This window comes from Mauremys reevesii, linkage group 13, assembly GCF_016161935.1.
Source record: "Mauremys reevesii isolate NIE-2019 linkage group 13, ASM1616193v1, whole genome shotgun sequence".
Taxonomy (NCBI): Eukaryota; Metazoa; Chordata; order Testudines; family Geoemydidae; genus Mauremys; species Mauremys reevesii.
This window is the reverse complement of record NC_052635.1, coordinates 38,568,970-38,593,564: the sequence shown is the minus strand read 5'-3', so window position 1 is coordinate 38,593,564 and position 24,595 is coordinate 38,568,970. Positions and strand designations below refer to the sequence as shown.

Below are 24,595 nucleotides of genomic sequence, written 5' to 3'. Positions count from 1 at the left end.
CAGAAAATTCCTGGCTGTCCTTTTGTCTGAGATAGGTGGGGAAATGCCTGGTTTGAAAATTCTGCCAGAGCTTAGGCATGAGCTAGGGTGCTGAGCAGATTGGCGGGGTCTTAGACTCAGGCGGCTTTGTGCATGCCCAGTGATGGAAGCTTTGGAGGTGGTTGAAGCCAGGAGCAGGTTGCAGCTGAGTGAAGGGTTTTGAAGATCTCGGTGGCACTTAAATGTTGGATTTAGGCTTAAGTCCTTTGGACTTCTAGCTCATGCTGACTACACATAAATAAGACTTTTGTACATGCATTTTTTTAAAAATGCATCTATTTTCCTGCTTAAGAATACTGCTATTAACGTGTAAGAACCTTGTCTACAAACAATGTTTAAAGGACAGGATGGCTTCAATGGTCTGTGAAAATGTTAGAAAACTAGGGAACTGCTAATGTATATTCCTTGGCTAATGTGATTATTTAACTCTATTTGTGTTAGTCAAAGGCTTTGAGAAACACATCACTCAATGAAACTTTAATTGAAAAATAGAAGATTTTTATACACTCAGGTGCAATTTTGGGCTTAAAAATTAGCAAACTGTGTTTTTTGTGTACATTCAAGCTTTGACTCATGCAGAACTATGTATGTAAAAGCTGTACAAACAGAATTACAACTGTCTTGCCTTTTGCTTCAGTTTTGAGTTTAATCGTTTAAAAATCGGGGAGTTCATTGTCTTGATAGTCCCCTAATGTGTACATTGAGTTTGTGACATAAGTGTGCAGTGACATTTATGTGCCCTGTTGGACTCCAAAAAAGATGTTAATTTTCATAGATTATATGTCAAGTTTGAAACAGTACAAGGTAGTTTAGTACTTCTACGTTGTCTATTTGCGCTCATGGTTGGAGCAGTTGACTGGACAGTTCTCTCTAGTACAGTTTCAAAAGAAATTGTATTAAATACAGAAAAGGCAAAAGAGGAATCTTGGGAAGGTAGATACAATCAGAGCAATACAAAATGATTCTTTCAAAAGTTTCATTAAACAAAAAAAAATCTCCACTGATTTGTGGATCGAGTAATGATTAATTCAGATTAGATGAAGTAATTCAAATCCTGTGTACAAGTATTTGAACATCACTGTTTGGTAGGGCTCCGTGTTTGTCACGGAGGTCATGGAAGTCACGGATTCTGTGACTTTCTGCGAACTCCGTGACTTCTGTGGATGACAGTGTGGCTGACCCCAGGGCTGTGCAAGCAGCTGGCTTCAGGGGCCAGCTGCTCAGGTGGCCTCGGGGACAGTCATGCCAGCCACTGCTGGAGTGGCTCCTCAACCAGCCGCTCGGGCAGCCCCTCAGCCAGCTGCACCAACTACTGCTGGAGCAGCCCTGGAGCCAGGGAGTGCAGGAGCAGGGGCAGGTGTCCGAGGGCTGCCTGAGCATTGGTCCCGGGGGTGGCCAGAGCAGCCACTGCTCGGTGGCCCCCAGCAGTGGTCCCAGGGAGCCCCCCAGAGCCCCCTCCCCAGCAGCGGCCCCCGGATCCCCCCCCAACAGCAGTCCCCCCTAGACACCTGCCCAGTAGCAGCCTCCCGGGGCATCCCCTGCCCCAGCAGTGACCCCCCCCGCCCCAAGATTTAGTCAGGGATATTTATAGTATAAGTCATGGACAGGCCACAGGCCATGAACTTTTGTTTATTGCCTGTGACCTGTCCATGACTTTTAGTAAAAATACCCGTGACTAAATTGCAGCCTTACAGTTAGGTTACCATCAAAAGGCCCCTTAACCGAATCAAAGTGGAACACAAATACTTACTCTTGGTCTTGAGTTAGTTTTTAGGTATCAGTTATAAACTCCAGCAATTTACAGTTGCAGATTGGCAAGCTGGGGGTTTTGGGGTTTGCAAAATGTTGTCAGTCTTGTTTTGGTTTTGCAAAATAAAAACCCAGGAGGTGTTTGGAGCTGAACCACATTTTATACAAATCACCACAGGATACAGGGTGCCATTTCTGGTTCTTCTCGAGTCAGTCAGTATTAAAAAATTCAAAATACAATCTCAGCAGTGTTGTCTCCCCTCTGTTTGGCTCCATCTATACTGGCTTTTAAAATAGTTCACTCTGAATTTTATGTGCCTTTTCAGCTATTAAATTACAGGTTCATCTGCAGCACAAGCATTTATCTGAAACCAGATTGGAATTAAAGGGCCAGTCTACACTTGCCTTTAAAATAAGTCGGAGAACCATTTAATGGAAAATTTGTTAAATATAATCAAAATGGGCCACCTTCCTGACAGCAATATAAACACAGCTCTGGCAAGGAAGGAAGGAAGGAAGACATTGATCAAAAACACTGACTTCTAGTATGGCCCTATTTGTTCCCTGAGCACTGTGTTTTCTTTTTAATGCTATGTTGTTTGTAGCAAACTTGAAACTTCAGATAATTTCCAGAGTCTGATTTTAAATTATTCCTTACTCTGGTTCTAAAGTAAATTGTCTGGGGTGATTTCTGATATGGGATCTCATTCTTTGGGTAATCTTTCCAAAGGATGTGAGTCACCTCTCCATTATTTGTAAAGAATATGGAGAAAAATGTTCTTTTGTGGGCATTTGGAGTGGGATGTTAAAGTAAAAAATAGACGGGCTGTTGATCATGATGAGTCACTTCTTGGGAAGCAAGAAAGAAAAACAACTCCTCACTAACAGCTGACCTACTGCCATTTGTGCCAGTGGGTTGCCGCTGACTCAAGAAGTAGCTATTGACAGCTGCAGGATGCACTGGAGTTTTGATAGCAATACTACAAAGAGAGGATTTCTGAGGTAGGGAGAAGTCACCTATGTTAATTTCTGGGATTTTTAAAATCTTCCTTTAATTTCAAATATCTTCACAAGTGAAACAACCTGCAAATGGCTGTAAATTCAAAATAATCATAAAAATATAGGGCTGGAAGGGACCTCAAGTGGTCATAAAGTCAAGCCCCCTGTACTAATGCAGGACCAAGTAAACCTAGACCATTCCTGACAGTTGTTTGTACAATCTGTTCTTCAAAACCTCCAATGATGGGGATTCCACACCTCTTTTGGAAGCCGATTCCATTATGTAACTATTCTTACAATTAGAAAGTTGTTCCTAATCTAAATCTCCCATGCTTCAGATTTAAGTCCCTTACTCCATGTCCTACCCTCAATGGACATGGAGAACAATTGATCACCTGCTTCTTTATAGCAGCTCTTAACATAGTTGAAGATTGTTATCAGGTCCACTGTCAGTTTTCTTCTTTCAAGACTAAACATGCCCAGTTTTTTAAACTTTCCTATTAGGTCGCATATCATCTCTGGCACCCTGCATCTGACTCCACTCCCATGGCTTCCAGTTCTGAGCAATATTGCTCTTCATATCAGATGAGAGGTTGCCACTGGCAAGTTACTGGAGAAAGTACATGCCAACTCAAGCCTGCCGCTACACAGTGACCTTTTTAAACCACCAGCTGCACGTTTGCCACCATGTCGCCCATTATGGACTCATCTGCCACGCCAGGATGTTAGGATGGAAACACTCTGGTGAGAGGAATGGATGTCTGTTATAATCCCCAACCAGTCCGTTGTCGCTGACCCCACAATTTGCCTTCCTGGTTTGACCTGCTCCATCACCAGTGGTCCCTGTTGAACAGGTTTCAGACTGGGCAATGTCTCTGTGCAGCCAACCAGTATCAACAAGGTCTTCATGACAGCCCTTTGTGCAGCTGCGGCGCAACACAGATGATGACACACGTTGTCGATGAATGCCTGCTGACTAGGTTCAGTGGTGGCCTAGAAGAACTGAAGATGCCATTGCTTGGTTAGATGACTATGAACATGCTAAATAAATAGGTTGGAGTTATTAAACCTTTTATTGCTTATTTTGCCTCCAACTCTTTCCAATTTATCCACATCTTTCCTAAAGTGTGGTACCCAAAACCGGACACATTAGTCCAGCCAAGGCCTCAACAGTGCCGCGTAGAGCAGGACAATTGCCTCCTGTGTCTTACATATGACACTTTTGTTAATACACCCCAGAATTATATTAGCCTTTTTTGCAACTGCATCGCATTGTTGGTTCATATTCAGTGTGAGCCACTATCACCTCTAGATCCTTTTCTCCAGTACTATTGCCTACCCAGTTATTCCTCATTTTGTAATGGTCCTTTAATGGACATTCAGCTAGGTGGCATGTATTGAAGTGTTTACACAGTAAGACAGGACTGAACCCCGCAACAGCTTGTTTTCACTGGGATCGCTAAACCACTGTAGCTGCACAGGGCAAATCATAATGTTGATCCACACTGCACCAGTGTAAAGTGTGACTTGCCCTGGTGCATGGCTCACATACAGGCTGCTGATGTCAGGAATAAAGAAGCCATGCTATAATAGCCAGACTGGTATGACATAAGTTTTTCCACCTTAAACAGTACAGCAGATCATTTGTCCCTAAATGTAAACTCAAACAAGTGAGACTGACCCCCTGATCCCCACATTTGCTAACACCACAACGATTACTAAAAAATCCTTTGTACCAACAGCAAGAGGAAACCGGGTACCTGCTGCAGAAACTAGTGATTTCTCAACACTGATGAGAAAGGGACCAGTTTACACATAATTATTTGAGATCCACTGAAAGAACTCAGTACCAATGCCCAGTAAACTCAATAGGAACATGAATCTTTCCATTGATTTTAATGTCAGGTGGATCAGACCTTCAAATGTATCAGATGAGGCAGAGAAACCTCGTTCTGGTTTGCATTCAGGCCTAATTTATGTGCAGTAGCAAAGTGCTTTTAATTTTAAACCTGTGCATGTTATATTGCACTCAGCTATGCAGCTGTGAGACTAATGTGCCTATTTGATAAGTGGGACACAGGGTGCACTCTATAAGCTCTCTAAACGTCATGTGACAAGCATTCTCAAAGAGTGAGTAGTTCTGTAACCTGACGGCTGTTCAGTGGGTTACTCACTGACCTATAGGAAAGGCTAATGGGTTTGTATGATTTTTTGGTTTTCTTTCTTTTTTCAAACCCACAATGTTTCTGAAAAATTAGTGTGAGGGTTTTTTGTTTGGTTTTGGTTGAAACATGAGGCATTGTGTTTGCTTATGTAAAATGTACATGTTTTGTACATTGCTGGATGGCTTTGGAGGTGTTTGAGTGCTATACAATTACTTGTATTTTGCCAACTTTGTTGCTTTTGTCAGTTTTCTCAACAAACTATTTCTGAGTCTCTGACCAGCTCTAGATGATGTAAATGATTTTAATATAATTACAGTACTCCAATTCAAATGCTTGAGAAGCCATTGTAATGTTATATACAGTTAAATGATCACCAGCGTACATATGGATACCTTTTTGATCATTCATCTAAGTGGTTCTGATACTAAAATAACTGATTTTGAAAGCAACCTGCTTGCATGCAGATAAATAGAATCTGTGTGAACTATTTATACTGATCAGGCAGCTCAACAGGGATCCACTAAATAACACAGATATGTTCATTACACAAACTACCTATAAAGCATACACAATGCAATATACAATGTATTTAGTAATTTATGTGTAATTTAGTTACACATCTGACTCACCAGAACAGTCATAGATAAATTGTAATGCAGACAACTAGAAGGATGCTACTTAAATAATCTTCCTAAGATTCTTCTACAGGAAAACTTATTGCGGAATATAAGGTGTTTAAATTAGAGCTGCTTTCATGGAAAAACATTCCAAAATGTGCACTAACAGTATGTGTACTGTAGACTTCAATAAAACAGTATCAACTGACATGCTACATTTCTCACATAGACCTCTCACCTAATATATTGCTGACATTATGCACAAACATTTATGCTCTAATATCAATTTATGCAAATCTGACATTTGTTCTACTGAATATTAACTTAGATTAAGAAAAAATGGCTCAATATGCCTATTCATTATTTCTTAATGTCAATCAGAGGGTTCATCAGGCCACTTCAGATCCTTGTGAAAGGCACCTTTGCAGCTTCTGATCTGATAATAACGTTCAAGTTTCAGTCCTGGCACAGATGATCTCCAGCCAATAAATCCTTGAGTTGTTTTAGGGATTGGAGGAGATGGGTAGACCTGAAATAAGAGTAAATAAATAGAATTAAGTATAATTCTTGTTCATTTCTATTGTACTGCCATGCAATATGCTCTTTTGTATTCTAGTATTGATGGAATGGACAATTTCTTTTCAAACAGCTTTTTTAAAAAATGAAAACTGATGAATGCTAATACTACTTCAAAGTTTAAATGAATTATCTCTTTAAAGTAGTGCCAATTATATGCTGTGCTATCCTGCATAGTACTGAATAACCTTCAACTTCTTTTGAAGTCAATGGAAGGTGTTGGAGCTAAGGACCTCCAAGTGTTGACTAGCACCCTACCGGATTGAGCCCATAATACAGAGGTCATCATTAAAAAACATCTAGAATACTTTGGGGGCCCATTCTACAGCAAGCTGTGTTGGAAATATTTTTAATAGCAATGGAAAATATTAAGAGGTTCTGGTAAAGCAATTGTTTTTTTGATTTTTTTTTTGACCAACAGGCTTAAAAATTATTGCAATGCTTAAATCAGTGTGTATGGAAGAAAATAAGTTAGTTCCAAAGGTAATAAACAAGAGGTAATCAGAAGTTAAAAAGAAAGCATTCCATTTGCCATCCAATCCTCAATTTTTATCAACATACATCTGATTTTTCAAGTTTTCTCTACTATTGAAAGTCAATTTAAGCAAAAAGAAGAGTATGAAAATTAGCTTTAACTTAATTTGGCAGGAAAGACTTAAGTGTTTAATATATTTTAGATTATAGCATCTCATCATTACCTTTGTTTAATAAATTACTAGACCCTTTGTTTGGTTTTCACTGTTAGAAGCAAAATTTAAGCCAATGCTTTAATTGTTTCCCAACTATCAAATATTAAAATAATCTCTGGGTAGGTAACATTTCTAAACCAGGGAAGCAGACATTTTGGTACCAAATTGGATGTAACATAGCAAAGAAATAATAGTTCTAAGACCAAACACTGAAGCTATTACTGACCAAGCTGGCTCTTGCATCAAGAACTACTTATCCTTTAAAGTCTGTTTCTAGCATGAAAGATGGTTATGCATCGAGTTAATCAGTAAGAAGGAAACAAAACAAAAGCCAGCATTCTCCGATCACTGACTGCGCTGCTTACTTTGGCTGAATCATCCCACTAAAGCACATTAGAAGTGCTCTCTGTTGTACCACTTTAACATCTGGGGACTTACTCAGTAGAGAAATACACAGTGAGAGAACAATGTTTCAGTTTATTCTTTTGCCAGAGTTGTTTTGCTTTGTTCCTTGGCCAAGACTGAAAAATGTTTTTGATATTTAGGTGGAGCACTTCCTTTGAAGAGATGATTTTCTATTGCCATAAACGCCACCCACTGAGCAGGATAATGGAGAAAACTATGTTCCACCTCTATTCTGCAGGAAAGAGAAGGGGACGAGAAGGCAAGGGGATTACATGTCTAATCCACCAAAAGAACGGACTTGTTATTACTGTGCATTGCCATGAAAGAGAGCAAATGTGATCATTTCAAATCACAGATTTAAAAAACATTAATATGGATCTTCATGTAAAAGGATGAAGTGCAGCATCCATCCCAAACTAATTCTTGCTCCCCTTGGCTAATTCATAGGGCAAAGGTCAAATCTGAAGCCCCGGCCTCTGTTTCTGTGCACACACCATTGGCTGCACATGCTAATCTTGCAGCCGAGTGTCCGACTGCTGAATTTGTAATACACACTTGCATGCACAAGACAGGCGTAGGTGCAATTAATTGTGCCCACAAATTAAGGGTAGGTCTATACTGCAGCTAAGAAGTGTAATTCACAGCTCAGGTAGCTGCGTGTGCACTAGCTCTGCTCAAACTAGCACGCTAAAAGAAGCAATATGGTCGCTGCGGCATGGCTGGCAGCTCAGGCTAGCTGCCTGGGTATAACCCCATCCAGGATCCTAGGTATGTACTCGGACAGCTCGCCCGACCCGCCAATTATGCTGTTATGGCCACAGTTATTTTTTGCGCACTAGCTCAAGCAGAGCCTGTGAGAGTGCGTCTAACCGAGCTTCCCACCTGCCAGCTGCTGTGGAGACAAACCCTAAAAGTGCGGACTTGAATATTTGGACTTACAACACTATTTAAGAATGTGAAGCTCTAACCGCAGAAAGGCACTTTTTCAATTCTAACATTCTGCACTAACTTTTTCTTTAATTTTCAGTTATTTTGATTTTGATAACAGCTTTGTGGCTTCTTATTTTTGTAAATTCTTTAAAAAGAATTTTTTTTTCACCAGGAGGTGGGGTTTCCAATGTTACTTTCTTCTATAATATGGTACATATCTTACCAGAGATGTTGTCTCATGGACTAACCTCCCCTCCCATTAGCAATCACATGACCCCCAGCTCACCTCCTGTTTCTGACTGTGTATCCTGCTCAATGGCAATTAGCAGTTACTTAATGGCTTACATGGAAGAGAAATATTAAGAAACTGACTGTATTGTTGGCTTCTTTAATATGAGCCAGCAGCAGGAAACAAGAACAGCCAACACCATGTCACAAGTCAGCTCTCAGCAGACCACCAGTGATCAATGGATCTGCTGCTATAAGGAAAAGGTTACAATAACCAGGCCAAAGGAGGAAGAAGAATTCACTTGCTAGTTACAGCCACTGATGCAGTGTTACAGCAGATTCTGTAGTAGTACTGATAGAGACAGGTATTCATAGCTCTTTAAAGATATATGAAACAGGAGCGCACTCCCAAGGAAATGATGATATAAGGCCCTGACTTAAAGAAATCTGTCCATGCGATCTTTTAATCCAGCACAGTTCTGGTCAGTTCAGTGGGGTGAAGTAAGGGTCCGTGGGCAGGGCCGGCTCCAGGTACCAGCTTATCAAGCAGGTGCTTGGGGCGGCAACTCCGGAGTGGGGCAGCCCTTTCAGGTATTCGGCAGCAATTCGGCGGAGGGTCCCTCACTCCCGCTCGGAGCAAAGGACCTCCCGCTGAATTGCTGCAGATCGCGATCACGGCTTTTTTTTTTTTTTTTTTTTTTAGGCTGCTTGGGGCGGCAAAACTCCTGGAGCCGGCTCTGTCCATGGGGGTGGATGTCTTTTTGTAGGATTGGGGCTTATGGGGCTTTCAATCCTTATTCACAGAAGTAGTCCCTTTGAAGCCCCATGGGTCTCTGTAAATCCTACTATCTATTAACCTAGCAGCTCCCAAATGTCTTCTGTTGGTGCCCCCTTGAAAAGAATGGGTCAGAGTCTTCTCACATCACAGGTTGGCACTGTTGCCACCAATTTTATTCTGCCCATTTTCTCTTCTGTTCTCTTCTGCCTTTTAATCTTTCCCTTCTCATGTGCTTTTATTTTTGCTTTGTTTTGTGGCTATATGCTGCTCTTTTGGCTACTGAGCAGAAGATTGCATGGGTGGGGACATCCACTTGAAGTACAAACACTGTACAATTGTGAATTAAACAATGTGCCAGGTTCCACTGTCAGAAACAGGTGTGTGTACAACTCCCACTGGCATTCATGAATATGAGTATCAACGACATGCTATAAAACCAAATTGCTGAATCATCAGTTAGAATATAGTCCAGTAGGAGTAGCAAGAAAATCTAATTTGTGCCACTAAGAGGATTTAAAATAAATAAAATCCAGAAAAAATGATTTGTTTAAATAAAGACAGAGCAAGGATTCGTTTTTACAAGTTGAAGTTGAAAAATGGCTCTGAAAAATGGGTTCTGATAAATCTTGAAATCATTGAGAGATGGAGGGGAAAGGGGAGTCCATAGAGCTCCTTATAAATGCTACTCCCCCCCCCCCATCCTCACCACATTAGATGACTGATCTGATACTATATAAACCTTATGTTACACAGAAGGTTAAAGAGGAGGTGCTTTACCATAATAGTTGATTGTTGTACAGTGAAACCCATAGTAACAACCACATCTAAAGAGAAATTTCCCGGCTTAAGAGAACCCTTTAAAATATCCCTGAGGTTTCCAATACAATTTAGTCTGACCTTTAGTGGAAGATCCACCTCTACTAAGTGACTGACTCTTAGCACTTGGGTGGCTGCTTAAGACAGATTTAACCTATATTGCCATTTTTAACTCTATTGTCTAACCTTAATATATTTTTCCACTGGTGTTACAGGTCGGATTTGTAAATGTTCTGGAAGCTCTATCTTAGGCTTAGTGGGTTCTTTCCTTTCGTCTTTTATCAACTAAAATAGAATATCAACATTAATAAAAAAATTAACACTTCAGGCTAAGAAATGTGTTGTCATAGCATTTTAATAGCTGATATCTATACCATTCGCATCACTATGGTATCTGTGCACTGTGTCCTTGGCACCCAAAACAGGACTATTTATCATACAGCTTTGGAAGCTGTTCTAATGCACTTTTCAGTTTCAGAAAGGGCTTTCATTCTGAATTTAAGACAGGCTGAATCTTGCTGAGCACCCTCAACTCTCACTGACTTCACTAAATTGAAGACACCTGCAAATTTGTTTTGTGTGACAACAAACTAAAAATTCATAATAAAAGTACCAAATACATTTGTAATATACAATGAATAGTAGTATATAGCATTAAATATATTGGTTAAAGCTTATATCGTGCTTTTCATCTCCAAGTGCTGTACAAAGATGGACACGTGTAATTTACCCTGTTTGTAAAGACGGGATACTGAAGCCCAGAGAGCCAGATTTTCAAAGGTACATAGGCACCTAAAGATGTAGATGGACAATAGGACTTAGGCACTTATCCTTCTTAAGCACTTTTGAAAATCCCATTAGGCACCTATTTGCATCTCCAAGGGTCTAAGTACCTTTGAAAATCTGGCTCAGAGAGATTAAGAGTCTTGTCCAAAGTCACACAAATCAGTGGCAGAGCTGGGAACAGAATCCACATGCCCTGCCATCCAATCCATGCTCTAACTATTGGATCATAATATATAAACTTGCAATGCTGCTGCCCCTTTCTATTATTGCTGTTCGTGTTCACGTTTGTTACAATTTGTTTTAGGTGCACTTAATCATTCTTTCAAGACATTCAATACAGGAAATATTATGCAGAAACTAGTCTCACAGAGAAGATCGTATCAGATAGTCAATTAAGTGACTCATTTTACTGAATTTAATCTGCATCCTGTAATGTTTAAATATACAGGCTATGAACCTGTTCCCATTTAAACCAGTGGGAGGTTTGCAATTAAATTCAGTGGCAACACTAACCCTATTTCAGTAGAGATTATTATAGCACATGATAAAATTCCTAACTGAAAGTTAAATTAGCTAAATACTTGCCCTCCTTCCATTTTAAAAGTATCTCATAGACAAACAAAGGGGAAATATTCTCCTGTCAGTGCATCTAGTTCTGGTCAGCACCACTGAGAGTGATGTGCATCAAGAGGAATATTAGAATATGTGCAACATACAAAATACAACTTGTCATATTTTATTCTGAAAGAAACTGGAACTATCACCTTAAAAGAACCCCATTTGTTAGTACTCCTACAAATTGGCCTCCAAGTTATCAGTGCTTATCTACACTTATATGTTTCATTCATGTTCAGGGCTGCCCAGAGGATTCAGGGGGCCCCTTCCATAGAAAAAATTGCAATACTATAGAATACTATATTATTGTGGGGGCACCTCTGGGGCCTGGGGCAAATTGCCCCACTTGCCCCCACCCTGGGCGGCCCTGTTCTGTTGTCTGCAAAAGAAGACCAAGATTCTTTGAAGAAATACATTTTGCTTGTATGGCAGGGTGCTGCTAGAGAGGCCTTAATCAGGTGGGCCATTCTAGCCTCAATTAGGTCCAGCACCCAGTCTGTTGCTAGCCAGGTCTCTGGTAGGCTAAGCTATTGTAAAAAGCCTGTATATAGTTTGGAACTGGTGGTGGGGACTTGATCACAAATAAAGAGCATGGGTGTTGCACCAGCCTGAAGTGTCCCTGAGTCTCTGAGAAGAGCGGGAGAAGGGCTGAACCGGAGGGGCACGGTGTGCACCCTGTTACAGCTTGGCTTTCAATAATAATGATTCTAAACTGGGACATCTTAACTGAATGTTGTACCTAGCTTTTCTGGGTATACCATTCAAGTAAATTTCATACACAGGCTGCAACAAATTTAGTTTTACCTCCTCAAAAGGTGTTGTTAAAAATCCCCATTTGACGGACCATTTCTTTGCAGCTTCAAGCTCAGCTTCTACGTGAGATTTCCTGAAGCAGACAGAAATTATGATTGAAAAGACTTTCCCAGCTATCATTAAAAAAAAAATCTAAAGCCACAAAACACAATTTAGGATGATGAGAAATTTAAATTATGAAGGTTTAGTCCCCCAACTTAAACCACTGTCTGTATTAAAAATTTAAGGCTCAAGAAGTCTCAGCCAAGGATCTTCTTATTAGGGAAAAGTAAAACTGAATATGTTCCCTGCTAAATTAGATTCATGTTTAGAATTCATGCTCAGAAGAAATCTCAGAAACATAATCATTTGGGAATCCTGACTCAATAATAGTGGCAGATTTTGTTACAGTAGTGGCCAGTAATCCATGAAAAAACGACTGTCTGAACCTGTCAATGAGAACAGACCTGATTTCATATTTCGTATGTCTCGATTAACCAAATATATCTGTTAAGAGTGAACTACAGATAAACTAATTTAATAAACACTCACCAAAATAACTGACTATTGCTTAGACTTTAAGCAAAAACTCTTTTCGATTAAGAATTATTGGAGAATTTACAAATGTGTTGATTTATTCTATTCACTGAGTGATTGTTGAGGACCTTTAAAAAGTATCAAACAACTTGAAGAAACAAAAAAGTCTTAATTATAAAGGCACTTGTTATTGTATAACTCTGCTCAGAATTGCATTTACTACACTTCTTGTTGATCATTCATCTATTTTTTTCTTACCCTAAGAAAAAGGACTTTGTTTGCTATTTTTCCCAATTACTATTGGTACCTGCCACTCCACATCATGCACATATACATGAGAAAAATGGGTGTAACAAGAATCATGCCAATGACTATGGAGTGCTGAGTGTATTGATGAATGAAACACATATGTAGCCCACCTCACATTCATGTCTCATCAGCTTAGCTTTTCTGTTCAGGAGTGTACTTGCCAGGGTTTTTTAAAATTAAAGCAGGTATTTAATTTCACAGAGACATTAAAGCTTTTCAAGAGTTTTACATGGTATAACACTTACCAGGCAAAAGCTGTCATATATATTCAGAGATGAGGGAAAATAGAGAGAGAAGGATGGGAATATTAACAAAGGCAGTGCTATATATAATGCTATTTAGAAAAATAAGTATTTATCAGGAAACCAAATTGGAAATGAGGATTGGGATAGGGAAGGTCATTAGGATAAGGTTCTAGGAATGGGAATGAGGTGGCAGGAGGGGAGGAGTGGGTACCAGAACGGTGTCTGCAGGATTGGGGCCAGGAGCCATATGGGAGGGGGTGAGCCATGTGGTAGGGTGTGTGTGCGCTAGGGGTGGGGTTCTTCTGGGGGGAGGGGGTTGTGTCGAGAATTGAGGCTGGTATAGAGGCCACAGGGTGAGAGGAGAAGTTTAGGGGTTGGGGTTTGGGAGTTGGATAGAGGGGGTTGGAGACCGCAGTGGAGGGGGGAGCTTGGGATAGAGACCGGGGGGGGGTCAAAGCAAAGGGTTGGGGGGAGGAGATTTGGGTGGTGACCTGGGGCGGGGGGAGTTGGAGCGAGGGAGTAGGGGGAGGATTTTTGGGTAGCAACCCAAGCGGGGGGGCATGAGCCAGAGTGAGAGGGACAGGGGGGAGGAGATTCAGTAGTGACGGAGGGGGCGAGTCAGAGCGAGAGGAGTGGGGGGACCTTACCAGATCTTATCTTGAGCCACAAAGTTGAATTGCTGGGTGGGGTTGGTGCTTTTCTGTGCCATGGCTCGCCCCCGCCCCACTAGCGCCCCCCAGCGGCTGGGCTGAGCCCTCCGGCGGCTCCAGTACAGCCTGATGCCTGGGACTGAGCCAGCCTGGCCCTGCCCTTTGCCACCTCAGGCGTTGCTAGGAGACGGCAGCATGTTCAGGCTCCAGGGAGGAGTGACTAAGGCCTGGCACCTGGTTCCCAGGCTACCGCTGCCCCTCCCTGTAATGAGCCCCCCAGAGCCTGCTGCTTGGATCTCCCCTTTCCCCAGGATCCCAACCCATAGCTGTGATCCCCACTACATCTCCGCATCTTCTCTCCCCCTGCAGCACCCAGCCCCTCAGCACCTCTCCTGATCACTCCCAAATCCAGCTCAGCATCTTCCTTCCTCGACACACGGTTTCCCATCCCCAGTCACTGAGCAACAGCCCTCCAAGCCCAGAGGCTGCTGATAGAGAACAGCATTTCAAAAACCTCGGGAGTTGCAGCCCGGGAGTCACCGAGAGCTATAACCCCCCAAAAAAGCCACCCCAAGCCCACACACCACTGTAACTCATAGCCCCAAAGCCAGAAAGCCTGTAGTCCCCACAGAAAACCACTCTAAAACTTAGCCTTCCTATTCCAGAAACCATTGAGAACCACCACCCCTTCAATGCCCCCAAACGACTGATAGGGCTCAGTGCTCTCCCAAAAGAAGCCTGAAACCCCAACCAGTAATCACTGTTAGTCATGACCCCCTCAAGACCCACATTACCACCCTAAACCCCAAAATCATTCTTAGCACATGCCGGCCTTCCCTTTTAATTTCCCCAGAATATTGACTATCCTCTCTATCTCCATCCTTTGTGTATTTCAAAGGGAACAAAAATGTATGGGCATGCTTTTTTATTTATTATTATTCATATTGCAGTGGGATCTAGGAACCCCTGTCATGGACAAAGACCCTATTGTGCTGTGCAAACACTGAACCAAAAGGTGAGCCCTGCCCCAAAGAATTTACAATCCAGCTAATGCAATCTATTGTCCCGGTGGTGTATATAGCTTTTCACTGTTGGCAGGTACACCACCGCCACCCACCTTCCCAAAACACAGTGACCTCTGACGCAGCTCTGCAAAACAATGCAATTAAGGAACATCGGGATTATTACTACTTAATTGTGGTGCTTTCTGAACGGCAATATAAACAGGTGTCCTTCAGGATCCAGCTAGTTTTTAGAAAGCTTTTGGTTGTGCAAGCGTCCTGCATGCAACTATTAGATTTGCTAATTATTTTCATTTGACAAATGGAATTTGATGCATCAGTACATTGTCAAGGTGTAGTCTGATAGGGTGTTTTCCCAAGCTCAATGGCCTGATTATTTATTCTGATGATTTTTCTTGTTGTTATTCTTCCCTCCCCCTGCTCCCCAACACTCTTAGTAACAGACTTGTAATTTGAAGTGTTTGTTATTTTACAGATGGTGTTTTTCTTCTCAACCCACCCAAGCCCTAAAATGTGCTCATCTTTGTGAAGAGTGGCAAAAACCAAAATGAGGGACAGAGCAAAAATAGCACAAGAGGAATTTTAAGGGTGAGGGGGGAAATGAGGCTTTTTTGCTTCTTTATTATGTGTGAAGAAGTCCAGTAAGGATTGGTTTTGATTTTGAAGGTTTCCCAGCATTCCTTGTTTACATTAGAAAGTCCACCATGGAAAACTGTAATGATTAGAGAGTTAGTACCAAGGCAGTGAAACCAAATCATCTGAGGGGGAAAGGGGTTTTATTCAGACAATTTACACCTCTGTTTTTCACTTATTTTGTTAATAACTATTTAATGAAAATACCTGAGACAGAAGGTCACTTTTTTTAAGGATCCAGTAACATAGGTCCTTGAGATAAAGGCTGAAGAACTCACAGTCTCCATTGCCCAGTCATCCAATGAGTCCTTCAGCAAAACCAGGGAAGAGCATATTTAGTGATGATATTTCTAAGGTTTTTTTAAAAAAAGGCAGAAAAAGAAATTTTAAAAAATAAGTAGCTATGAACACCACCTTTCTGGCTTCCTGTAGGAGAAGTAGCAAAAAACCCAACCAAACAAAAAAACAAAAAAACAAACAACCCTCGCCCGCCTTTTTTTCTTTGAAGCTCACCTTTAAATTTTGCACAGTAAGATAAATTCTTTTATGTACATAAAGATTACTACAGCCCTTGTTCATGATTTGTTATACAAAATAATAGACTGTGAAATAGCACCATGTTTTTATAGGGTGGAGATAGGTCCAGAAACCAGGTACATTAAAACACATGGTTGCAACTATAAAGAAGAAAGAATAACTAAATGTATGTAAAGTAGATGGGCAAATTACAGGCTGAGAATGAATTTCTGCAGTCGCTATTAGAATAAGGTTGTTGCAAATAATATGTAAACATATCTTTTTTTAAGATGGATTCTGCTTGGATTTAGTTCCTGGCTTTGCTGGGCCTGTGTACAGCGATCCTGTCTAGTGGAGGAGTTCTCAAATTGGTCTTTGAAGCTGCTTATTTTACTTTGTATGGAACCTCTGTCTGCAAAGGTAGAAGTATATGGAGCGGTTGCCTCACAGATGCTGACACCTGCCCATGTGGAGCAGTTTGCAACATCAGTGCATTAGTTTATATGAAAGGTTGCTTTCTGTTAGTTGTAGCCAGCTTTCCAGAGAATATTTTAAACTAATGAAACGATTAACAAATGAGCATCTCTTCTGCACCCTTGGTAGCTGCTTCTTATATTTGTCCAGTGTTTTATATTCAACCATAATCAAGTTTGCAGACCACACCAAAATTTGGGGTGTGTACAGGGAGTAAAGAAGACATAATCAAACTACAGCATGAGTTGGAAAGAGCAGTTGGGTCTGAAGACAATGGGGATTGATATTCAACATTAATAAATGTAACCTATACTTAGGGAGAGGAAATAAACAGCAGTTTTAAAAAGTTAGCAGTTGCCAATAGTTACCACACAGTGATGTGTGAGATTACTAATTTCCCCTAATATTTAGAATAGGTCATATCTGTGGGAATGTTGTATAGAAAGGACATAACCAAGTAGCCACATACATTGTGGTAGCAATTTTTCATAATTTCCTCTTAATATTGCATTTTCCATGTATAGTTGCTCCAGAGAAGGAGTGGAACTGGTTTAGAAGGTTGGAAAGGGAGATATTCGTAAGAATATTTTCATCTTTTATCTTAAGAATGTGCTAAAATTTGTTTACAACTTCATTGTGTCTTTCTTGCTTATAAAATATATTTGAATTAATTGGATGGAAAGCTGACATATCACCTGGGGCTTTAGTGAGCCGTATGTCACAAATAGTGGTGCTTCCGGAAATTTGAGGTTTTATTGAATCTAAATCAGCTTCTTTTTAATAGAAAGCAAATGGTAAAATACTCTCCATATTCCAACTGCTAGACTTGGTCTAAATCTGAACATGCAAGTTTGTACCACAGTTAAGAATTTTACAAGAATGATATTTTAAATTTTATTCAATTTGTAATAAGATCTTTCACGGATACTGTTTATTATCTTGGTAGGAATCAACTTGCTAATATGTTCAAGGTCCAGAAAGCTAGCCAATCAGTATCTGCAATGATGGATCTTAGTTCTTATTTCCTGCATTTTTTAATTCACTATCCTCCAATTCCTAGATAGTTTTAGTAAATATAAAAAGGATCATACTTCTAGTATCTGTAATGGGAAATATGTAGGCCTTTTGACAAACACAATGACTTTCCAAATTTTTTTTTTTATATTTGCTTTGTTTTTTTGTAGATGTTATTTATCATGGACAGCAAACTTTTACTGGAAGCTTTGAGAAAGAAAAGACTCAACATACTTTATCGTTATATGTGGGAACCCGAGAAAATATTTACAGCTTGCAAAAAGTTCACTATGTTCCAGTATATTAATATTTTTGGCCCTCAATCAATTTTTCAGTACAGTTTTTCTTCTTGCAGTTGCTTTATAAAACATTTCAACAACAAATAAAGCCAACTGGCTCTTTTCACTAATGTGCTTAAATAGTTTTCCTCCTTTTTGTCTGAAAACGGTTTTGTGCAATGAATTGTTAAAGCCTAATGTAGCTTTTTCAAGCCATGCAAGAGGTTTTTATTCATTCTGTAAAATGAATGCAGGGACGGTGTAAAACTAAATTTACCAGTTTACAAGCAACATATTTGACTGTTTAACTGCCAAGTTATTTTTTTTCCTAGAGCAAGGGATCTAATGGCCTTGAATACCAACAGACTGTAAACACCTTCAGTAGTCATTTTAGATGTACAAAAGAACTTTTATTTGTTTAGCAGAAAAATAAGCAGCACTCTGTATACCCAAAATAGCAGTTATAATTGCTCTTTGGGGTCTCCAAAATCATTAAACTAACTAAAATACAACAGATATCTCACTTGCACCTAGGTGTCTGATTCTATACTGTGTCTAATTATCAATTAGTTCAGCAATTAAATTGGTTGAGTCTCCAATCACACTCAGAAAAGGTTACTCATTGTCCTATTTAATTAGCTCCTGCTGCTTAGTCACATTTATCTCCTGGAACCCTCTTAATGTAGTCTATGCCACTGTATGGGCGAAAAATAATCTGTTAATGAAAACAACCAAAATCAGAACTTAAATTCTAACGCACAGTAAAGAAATTGCTTTAATTCTTTGTCATATGAAATGAAACTTCATATTTGACTATTAATACTAAATTATAGCAAAACAATTTTCTTGCCACTATTATTGAATGGAATCAGAGTTTTCGGATATGAGAAAGCAGATGTAAAACACGATTATAGGGTTTAGGACTTTTATAATATCCACATTTAAAAAAAAATCCTCTCCTTTACATACATTCCCCCCCCACCCCCAAGACTATGCAAAAGTGTATGTGTACTTGTGAACACAATTCTAAAAAGCTGGGAGTGATTGTCTTCAAGATCTGAAATCCATTTATAATGTTTATCCCTAAATTGATGCAAACATATTGTATTTGATGCTTTGTATAGTATTCATTGAGGAAAAGAATCTGAACTCATACACAACTTTCTGTGAGATAATCTGTTCACTGAAGTTATTGCCATGATCAGGGTTTATCTTATATGGACTCTATATAAGTAGCCCATAAGTACTGTTTATGAGTGTTTTCACTTCCACCCAAGTGAACTGAGATAGATGATTATATTGTATACCTTACTCTCAAGTAGTATAGATATAGGCATAAAGGACTTTTCATTTTATTGGACTCTAAAGTATCTATTCTGTTGTTTTCAACTTCAGTTACAAAACGGAGCTTCTTATTTATAGCTAAGGTTATGTTCCCAGTGCCAATATTATACCATATCATCAACTGAAGAGGTTTTACAACACTTGCTATCCTTGCCAGTAGAGACAAGGGTGTTACTATGGATGGCTTTCAACAGAGGTTAGTAATGTGAAAGAAAAGTTGTTGTTGTTATAAAAGGAACTTTTGAGGGGCTTTATATTTTGCTAGCTCTTAGTCCGTCAGTACTTTGAATTGTTCAGGAAAAAGTGAAGTGGCAATTATAGGCTAGATTTTTGGCCCCTGTTCTAGTTGCTTTGTGCTGTGCAAGCTGGAAAACTGCCTTAAAGTGGCAGCTGAGAATCCCCTTATATAGGGGAAGCCTTGGGTGTTGTAAAGATGATGTAGCTGTTTTACTCTCCCCACAAGTGTAGGTGGTATGTTGGGAGTAGGGAGGGGGTCTGTTGAGAGCAGGTGAACATGGGACTAGAGCTCACAGTGCTCTCGTGGATCCTGGTCTGGCAGAATAGTTGCTGTGAAACTGTCCCACCTAGTGCAATTTAGAGGAGCTCTTAGACCATAAATTACACGAGGGATGGTTTCAGCTCTTGGCAGATCCAGGATTGGAGCAGCATAAAAGTGGCTTAGAGACATCCTCCTCATCCATCCCCATTTTTCATGACAAAATTGTATGTGCTTCCTGACCTACTGTGCTAACTCACATATATATTGTGAACAAAATCCTAAAAATGAAAATATATGAGAATATTTTTCATCTCAACAGCCTAGAATTGCTCAAGGTAGGAAGCATGTGTCACTAAGAAAAAGCTTGAATTATATGTTTGTCTTTAACTCACATTTTTGAAACACACAATAGTAATTCTAAAACTCTGTTACGGTATAGGAGGTACGTTTTATACAGAGAGGTAGGACTTGTGTACAAGAGTTCTTTCTCTCTCTCTGGCTCTATATATCATCAGTCCAGGGGTCAGACATTTTTAATTTTTTGAAGGCCTCCATTTCAAACTATAAAGTTAGGCACTTCAATGTATATGTAGGCACCTAAAAAGCGGCTTGATTTTTAGACACGTTGAACATCCCCACTGAAGTCTGTGGGAGCTGTGGGTGTTTCTGAAAATCAGGCACCTTACTCTAGTGCCAAAATATACATTTAAGTGTCTACTTTTAGGCCACCACATTTCAGAGTGTTTACCATTGGCAATTCTGTGCCTGTTGCTGTGATATTGTTTGGGTTGCTAACAACGTAGGAGCCTAAGAGAAGAGACTGTACACGTGACTTCAGCCTGTTTTACTAACGTTTTAACATTACTGTTTCAATTTAGGTACCTTAAATGGTGCAGTACTTTGTTATGATTACTATGATTTCTCCCAAACGTCTGTTAGTCTATAAGGTGCCACAAGACTCTTTGCTGCTTTTATGATTTCTTTGAAGTAGACAAAATTCTATTGATGTTATAGACTGGTGGCGCCACTCCAGTATAAGCTGCTAAGACCTGTCATGTCATGAATACATTAATTAAAGCATGGAATATCCATTTTAACAATGGTCTCAATGGTGTTGTTGGAACCATTAAAGTTTATGGTAACATTTGGAGCTGTCACCATCTTAATGTGACTGTAATGATTCCATTGCTTTGAACAACGTTGTCTTCACTTTCTCAGTGATCGACTGTTCTTTTTCTGTCCATAAAATGACACTGACAACAGCAGCCTTTTGTGGGCTTTGATGCTGCTGAAGCTGGAATAATTTTAAATTGAATTTGGACATTTGTTAATAACTCTTGCAATTTCCATGGATACTTCAGAGGTCACAATGGCATACTAGATTTTGGCTTTTACCCCTAGAGGGGTACACATATCTATAATCTGGCTCACAGAATATCCATGTATAGCACCCCAAAGAAGATTATTTCTTCCAACAGCATAGGGGACTCTGCATACATGGCCCTTTGCATGAAAGCATGGCCCTTGACTCTTCAACCCTAACCTTGAACACGGTTCCCAGATCGTGTGGCAAAGAGCCTGCATAATGTCTTTCACTGAGATTTGAAGGAAGACAGAATATGGGCAGCCAACTTCCAGCCTGTGCTTGTTGAGGATTATTTTTCTCTGTGCTTAAAGGCAACACTTATAAGAATATTGCTCATACATGCTAGAGTACCTAGGCATAAGAGCATGAATTAAGGATGAAGTGAGACGATTTAACTATGAATTTGTTGAATTATATGGTTTGAAATCAAACTCTTAATGTTATTTCAAAGTAGTTTTCTGTGTCTCATACAGTGCACGTTTCAAATCAGGAGAGAGTTACCTTTTTTTGTGTGTGTGTTAGTCAGGGAGTCTAAGACATTTTAATAGCTTTCATATTCCACTCTTCAAATATATTATTGCAGCACAATAGTTTCTTTGCATGAGAATTGCTTAAATGATTCAAAATGGATTGAAAAATATATTTCAGGTTTTAATTTTATGCACAGAACTTTAATGAGCAGTGCCCCTTAGAGACTTGCTGTCAGTTTAACATATTCACAATAATCTCAACACAGATGTTATTCCATCTAAATCCTTTTAGAGGGAAGAAACTGGTAATTTTTCCTTGGAGGATGTCAGAAAATATATTATTGTTGAAATTACATCTTGATCCCAGAATGCTATGTAAAATATCATTGCTAGGAAGAATAAATAGCACTTTGTTTCTGAACTAATATGCATGTGAAACTTTTTCCGAGTCTCCTGTAAACGTAAAAACAAGTGATCTTCGTTTTGTTAGTCTCATGCTGTTTTGCTTCCCTTATGGATGATCATAGGCAGTGATGGATTTCAGCATCTAATTTTCTTCTAATTTAAGGAAATATTTGTTATTAGCTTCAGATTTTCCTACACACAAATGGCACCTGTAGCATGGTGAAGTTATCATCAGCCCTGTCTGTCTAGCTATATCTCACCGGGCATACTTTGAGCAAGTAAATTAGAAATATTTGATAAAAATGAAACTCTAAATTACAATTTTTTTGTTGCAAGCAATTAAAATTTATTTCCTCTGGAACACATGAACAAATACACTTCAGTCAAGTCCTGAGCCCTGGGATGTATCAGTGTTCTCTTTCTACTCAGAACACAAGAATGACCATACTGGGTCAGACTAGTGGTCCATCTATCCCAGTATCCTGTCTTCTGTCCTCCATAAGCTTATCTAATTCTTTTTTGAAGGCAGTTATACTTTTGGCTTTCACAACTTCCCATGGCAATGAGTTCTACAGGTTGACTGTGTTGTGTGAAGAAGTACTTCCTTTTGTTTATTTTAAACATGCAGTCTGTTATGCTTATCGGGCAACCTCTGATTCTTGTGTTATGTGAAGGGGTAGATAACACTTCCTTATTCACTTTCTCCATTCCATTCATAATTTTATAGACCTCTATCATATTACCCCCATGTCATCTCTTTTCTAAAACAAATAGCCCCTGCATTTTAAATCATGTCCCTTGGCCCGCACTGCGGCCTGCGCCCCTTTCTGCAGCCCCCATTGGCCTGGAGCGGCGAACCGTGGCCAGTGGGAGCCGCGATTGGCTGAACCTGCGGACTTGGCAGGTAAACAAACCGGCCTGGCCCACCAGAGGCTTTCCCTGAACAAGCGGCGGCCCTAGTTTGAGAACCACTGTTTTAAATCTCTCTTCATATGGAAGCTGTTTCTAGTCATTTTTGTTGCCCCTCTCTGCACCTTTTCCAATTCTAATATATTTTTCTGGAGACAGAGAGTGACCAGAACTACACAGTATTCCAGGTGTGGGTGCAGGGGCGGCTCTAGGCATTTTGCCCCCACAAGCACGGCAGGCAGGCTGCCTTTGGCGGCTTGCCTGTGGAGGGTCCGCTGGTCCCGTGGCTTCGGCACGCCTGCGGGAGGTCCTCCGAAGCCGCGGGACCAGCGGACCCTCTGCAGGCAAGCCGCTGAAGGCAGCCTGCCTGCCGCCCTTGCGGTGCCGGCAGAGCACCCCCCGCGGCTTGCCGCCCCAAGCATGTGCTTGGCGTGCTGGGGCCTGGAGCCATCCCTATGTGGGTGTACTATGAATTTATATAGTGGCATTATGATATTATCTGTTTTATTATATATCCCTTTCTTAATGGTTCCTAACATTCTGTTAGCTTTTTTGACTTCTGCTGCACATTGAGCAGATGTTTTCAGAGAACGCTTCACAATGACTCCAATATCTGTTTCTTGAGTCATAACAGCTAATTTAGACCCAGTCATTTTGTATGTATAGCTGGGATTATTTTTTACAATGTGGATTACTTTGTACTTATCAACATTGAATGTCATCTGCCATTTTCTTGCCCAGTTAATTTAATGAGATCCCTTTGTAACTTTTCAGTCAGCTTCAGACTTCACTACCTTAAGTAATTTTGTGTTGCCTGAAAATTTTGCCACCTCACTGTTCCCTCCCTTTTCCAGATCATTTATCAATATGTTGAACAGCACAGGTCCCAGTAAGGATCCTTGAGGGACCTCACTATTTACTGCTCTCCACTCTCCACTGTGACAACTTATCACTTATTCCTACCCTTTTTTATCTTTTAACCAGTTACTTATCCAGGGGAGGACTTTCCATGTCTGCTTAGTTTGCTTAAGAGCCTTTGGTGAGGGACCTTGTCAAAGGCTTTCTGAAAGTCCAAGTACACTATATCGACTGGATAACCCTTGTACACATGCTTGTTGCCACCCTCAAAGAATTCTGATAGATTGGTGAGACATCCTACTCTGCTTGCTCTCTTACACATTAGTTTCTAAATAGCTTCCATTATATTGTATCAATGCAACTGTATTGTCTCCGTTAGCAGGGTTGGAGAATGAGGTTGAAGTCAATGGTGTTACAAAGGTAGTACAGGACAGAATTTAGTCTTCTGAGGCTGGACCAAGATATCCCTGTTTCTGGAATCTTAATATTGGTAGAACTCTTGTTGCTTCACTTTAGATGACACACATGTTGATGTGGGGTTGGCTCCAGTGGAGAGGCTTTATCTTACCTGTCTAATGTGTTTTAGGGCTTACTGTAGTGCCCATCACTGCAGTAACAAAAGGCTAGATCAACAAAGGGACGTAGGCATTGCAAAAGAGGCACTTAGGGATAGATCCACAAATGAACCTCAGAGACTAAGTGCTGCACAGGTAAATTAGAACAGCATTATGTGGGGTCCATGGTGGACTTCATGGAGTATTCTGGTCTTTACCCTTCCCTGATTCTGGGAAGCTCTCCTAGGGCTCTGTGTATATAGGCACACAGACGATTGTTAATGAATTGTTGACTGTGGAGCCCATAATGCTTCACCATCTCTACAAG

General features: G+C 40.3%; 1 protein-coding gene and 1 long non-coding RNA gene across 4 annotated transcripts; one reads left to right on the top strand and one right to left on the bottom strand.

Annotated features, from left to right (window-relative positions):
- Window positions 1-5,536: 5,536 nt before the first annotated feature.
- Window positions 5,537-14,123, bottom strand: C13H20orf85 (chromosome 13 C20orf85 homolog). Its single transcript, XM_039499078.1, has 4 exons — window positions 13,923-14,123; window positions 12,197-12,278; window positions 10,178-10,276; window positions 5,537-6,098 (listed from the first exon to the last, which is right to left on the bottom strand). The coding sequence occupies exons 1-4, from the start codon at window positions 13,982-13,984 to the stop codon at window positions 5,943-5,945; spliced, it is 399 nt and encodes a 132-aa protein (XP_039355012.1). The 5' UTR covers window positions 13,985-14,123; the 3' UTR covers window positions 5,537-5,942.
- LOC120381048 lies at window positions 13,479-17,956 on the top strand. Of its 3 annotated transcripts, none has more exons than XR_005587918.1 (4): window positions 13,479-13,532; window positions 14,876-14,940; window positions 15,423-15,535; window positions 17,755-17,956. It is a non-coding gene; the product is annotated as an uncharacterized LOC120381048 (long non-coding RNA). The 3 variants fall into 3 exon arrangements; XR_005587917.1 differs by having other exon boundaries at window positions 13,527-13,544; XR_005587916.1 differs by lacking the exon at window positions 13,479-13,532 and adding an exon at window positions 14,092-14,189.
- The last annotated feature ends 6,639 nt before the right edge of the window (window positions 17,957-24,595 follow it).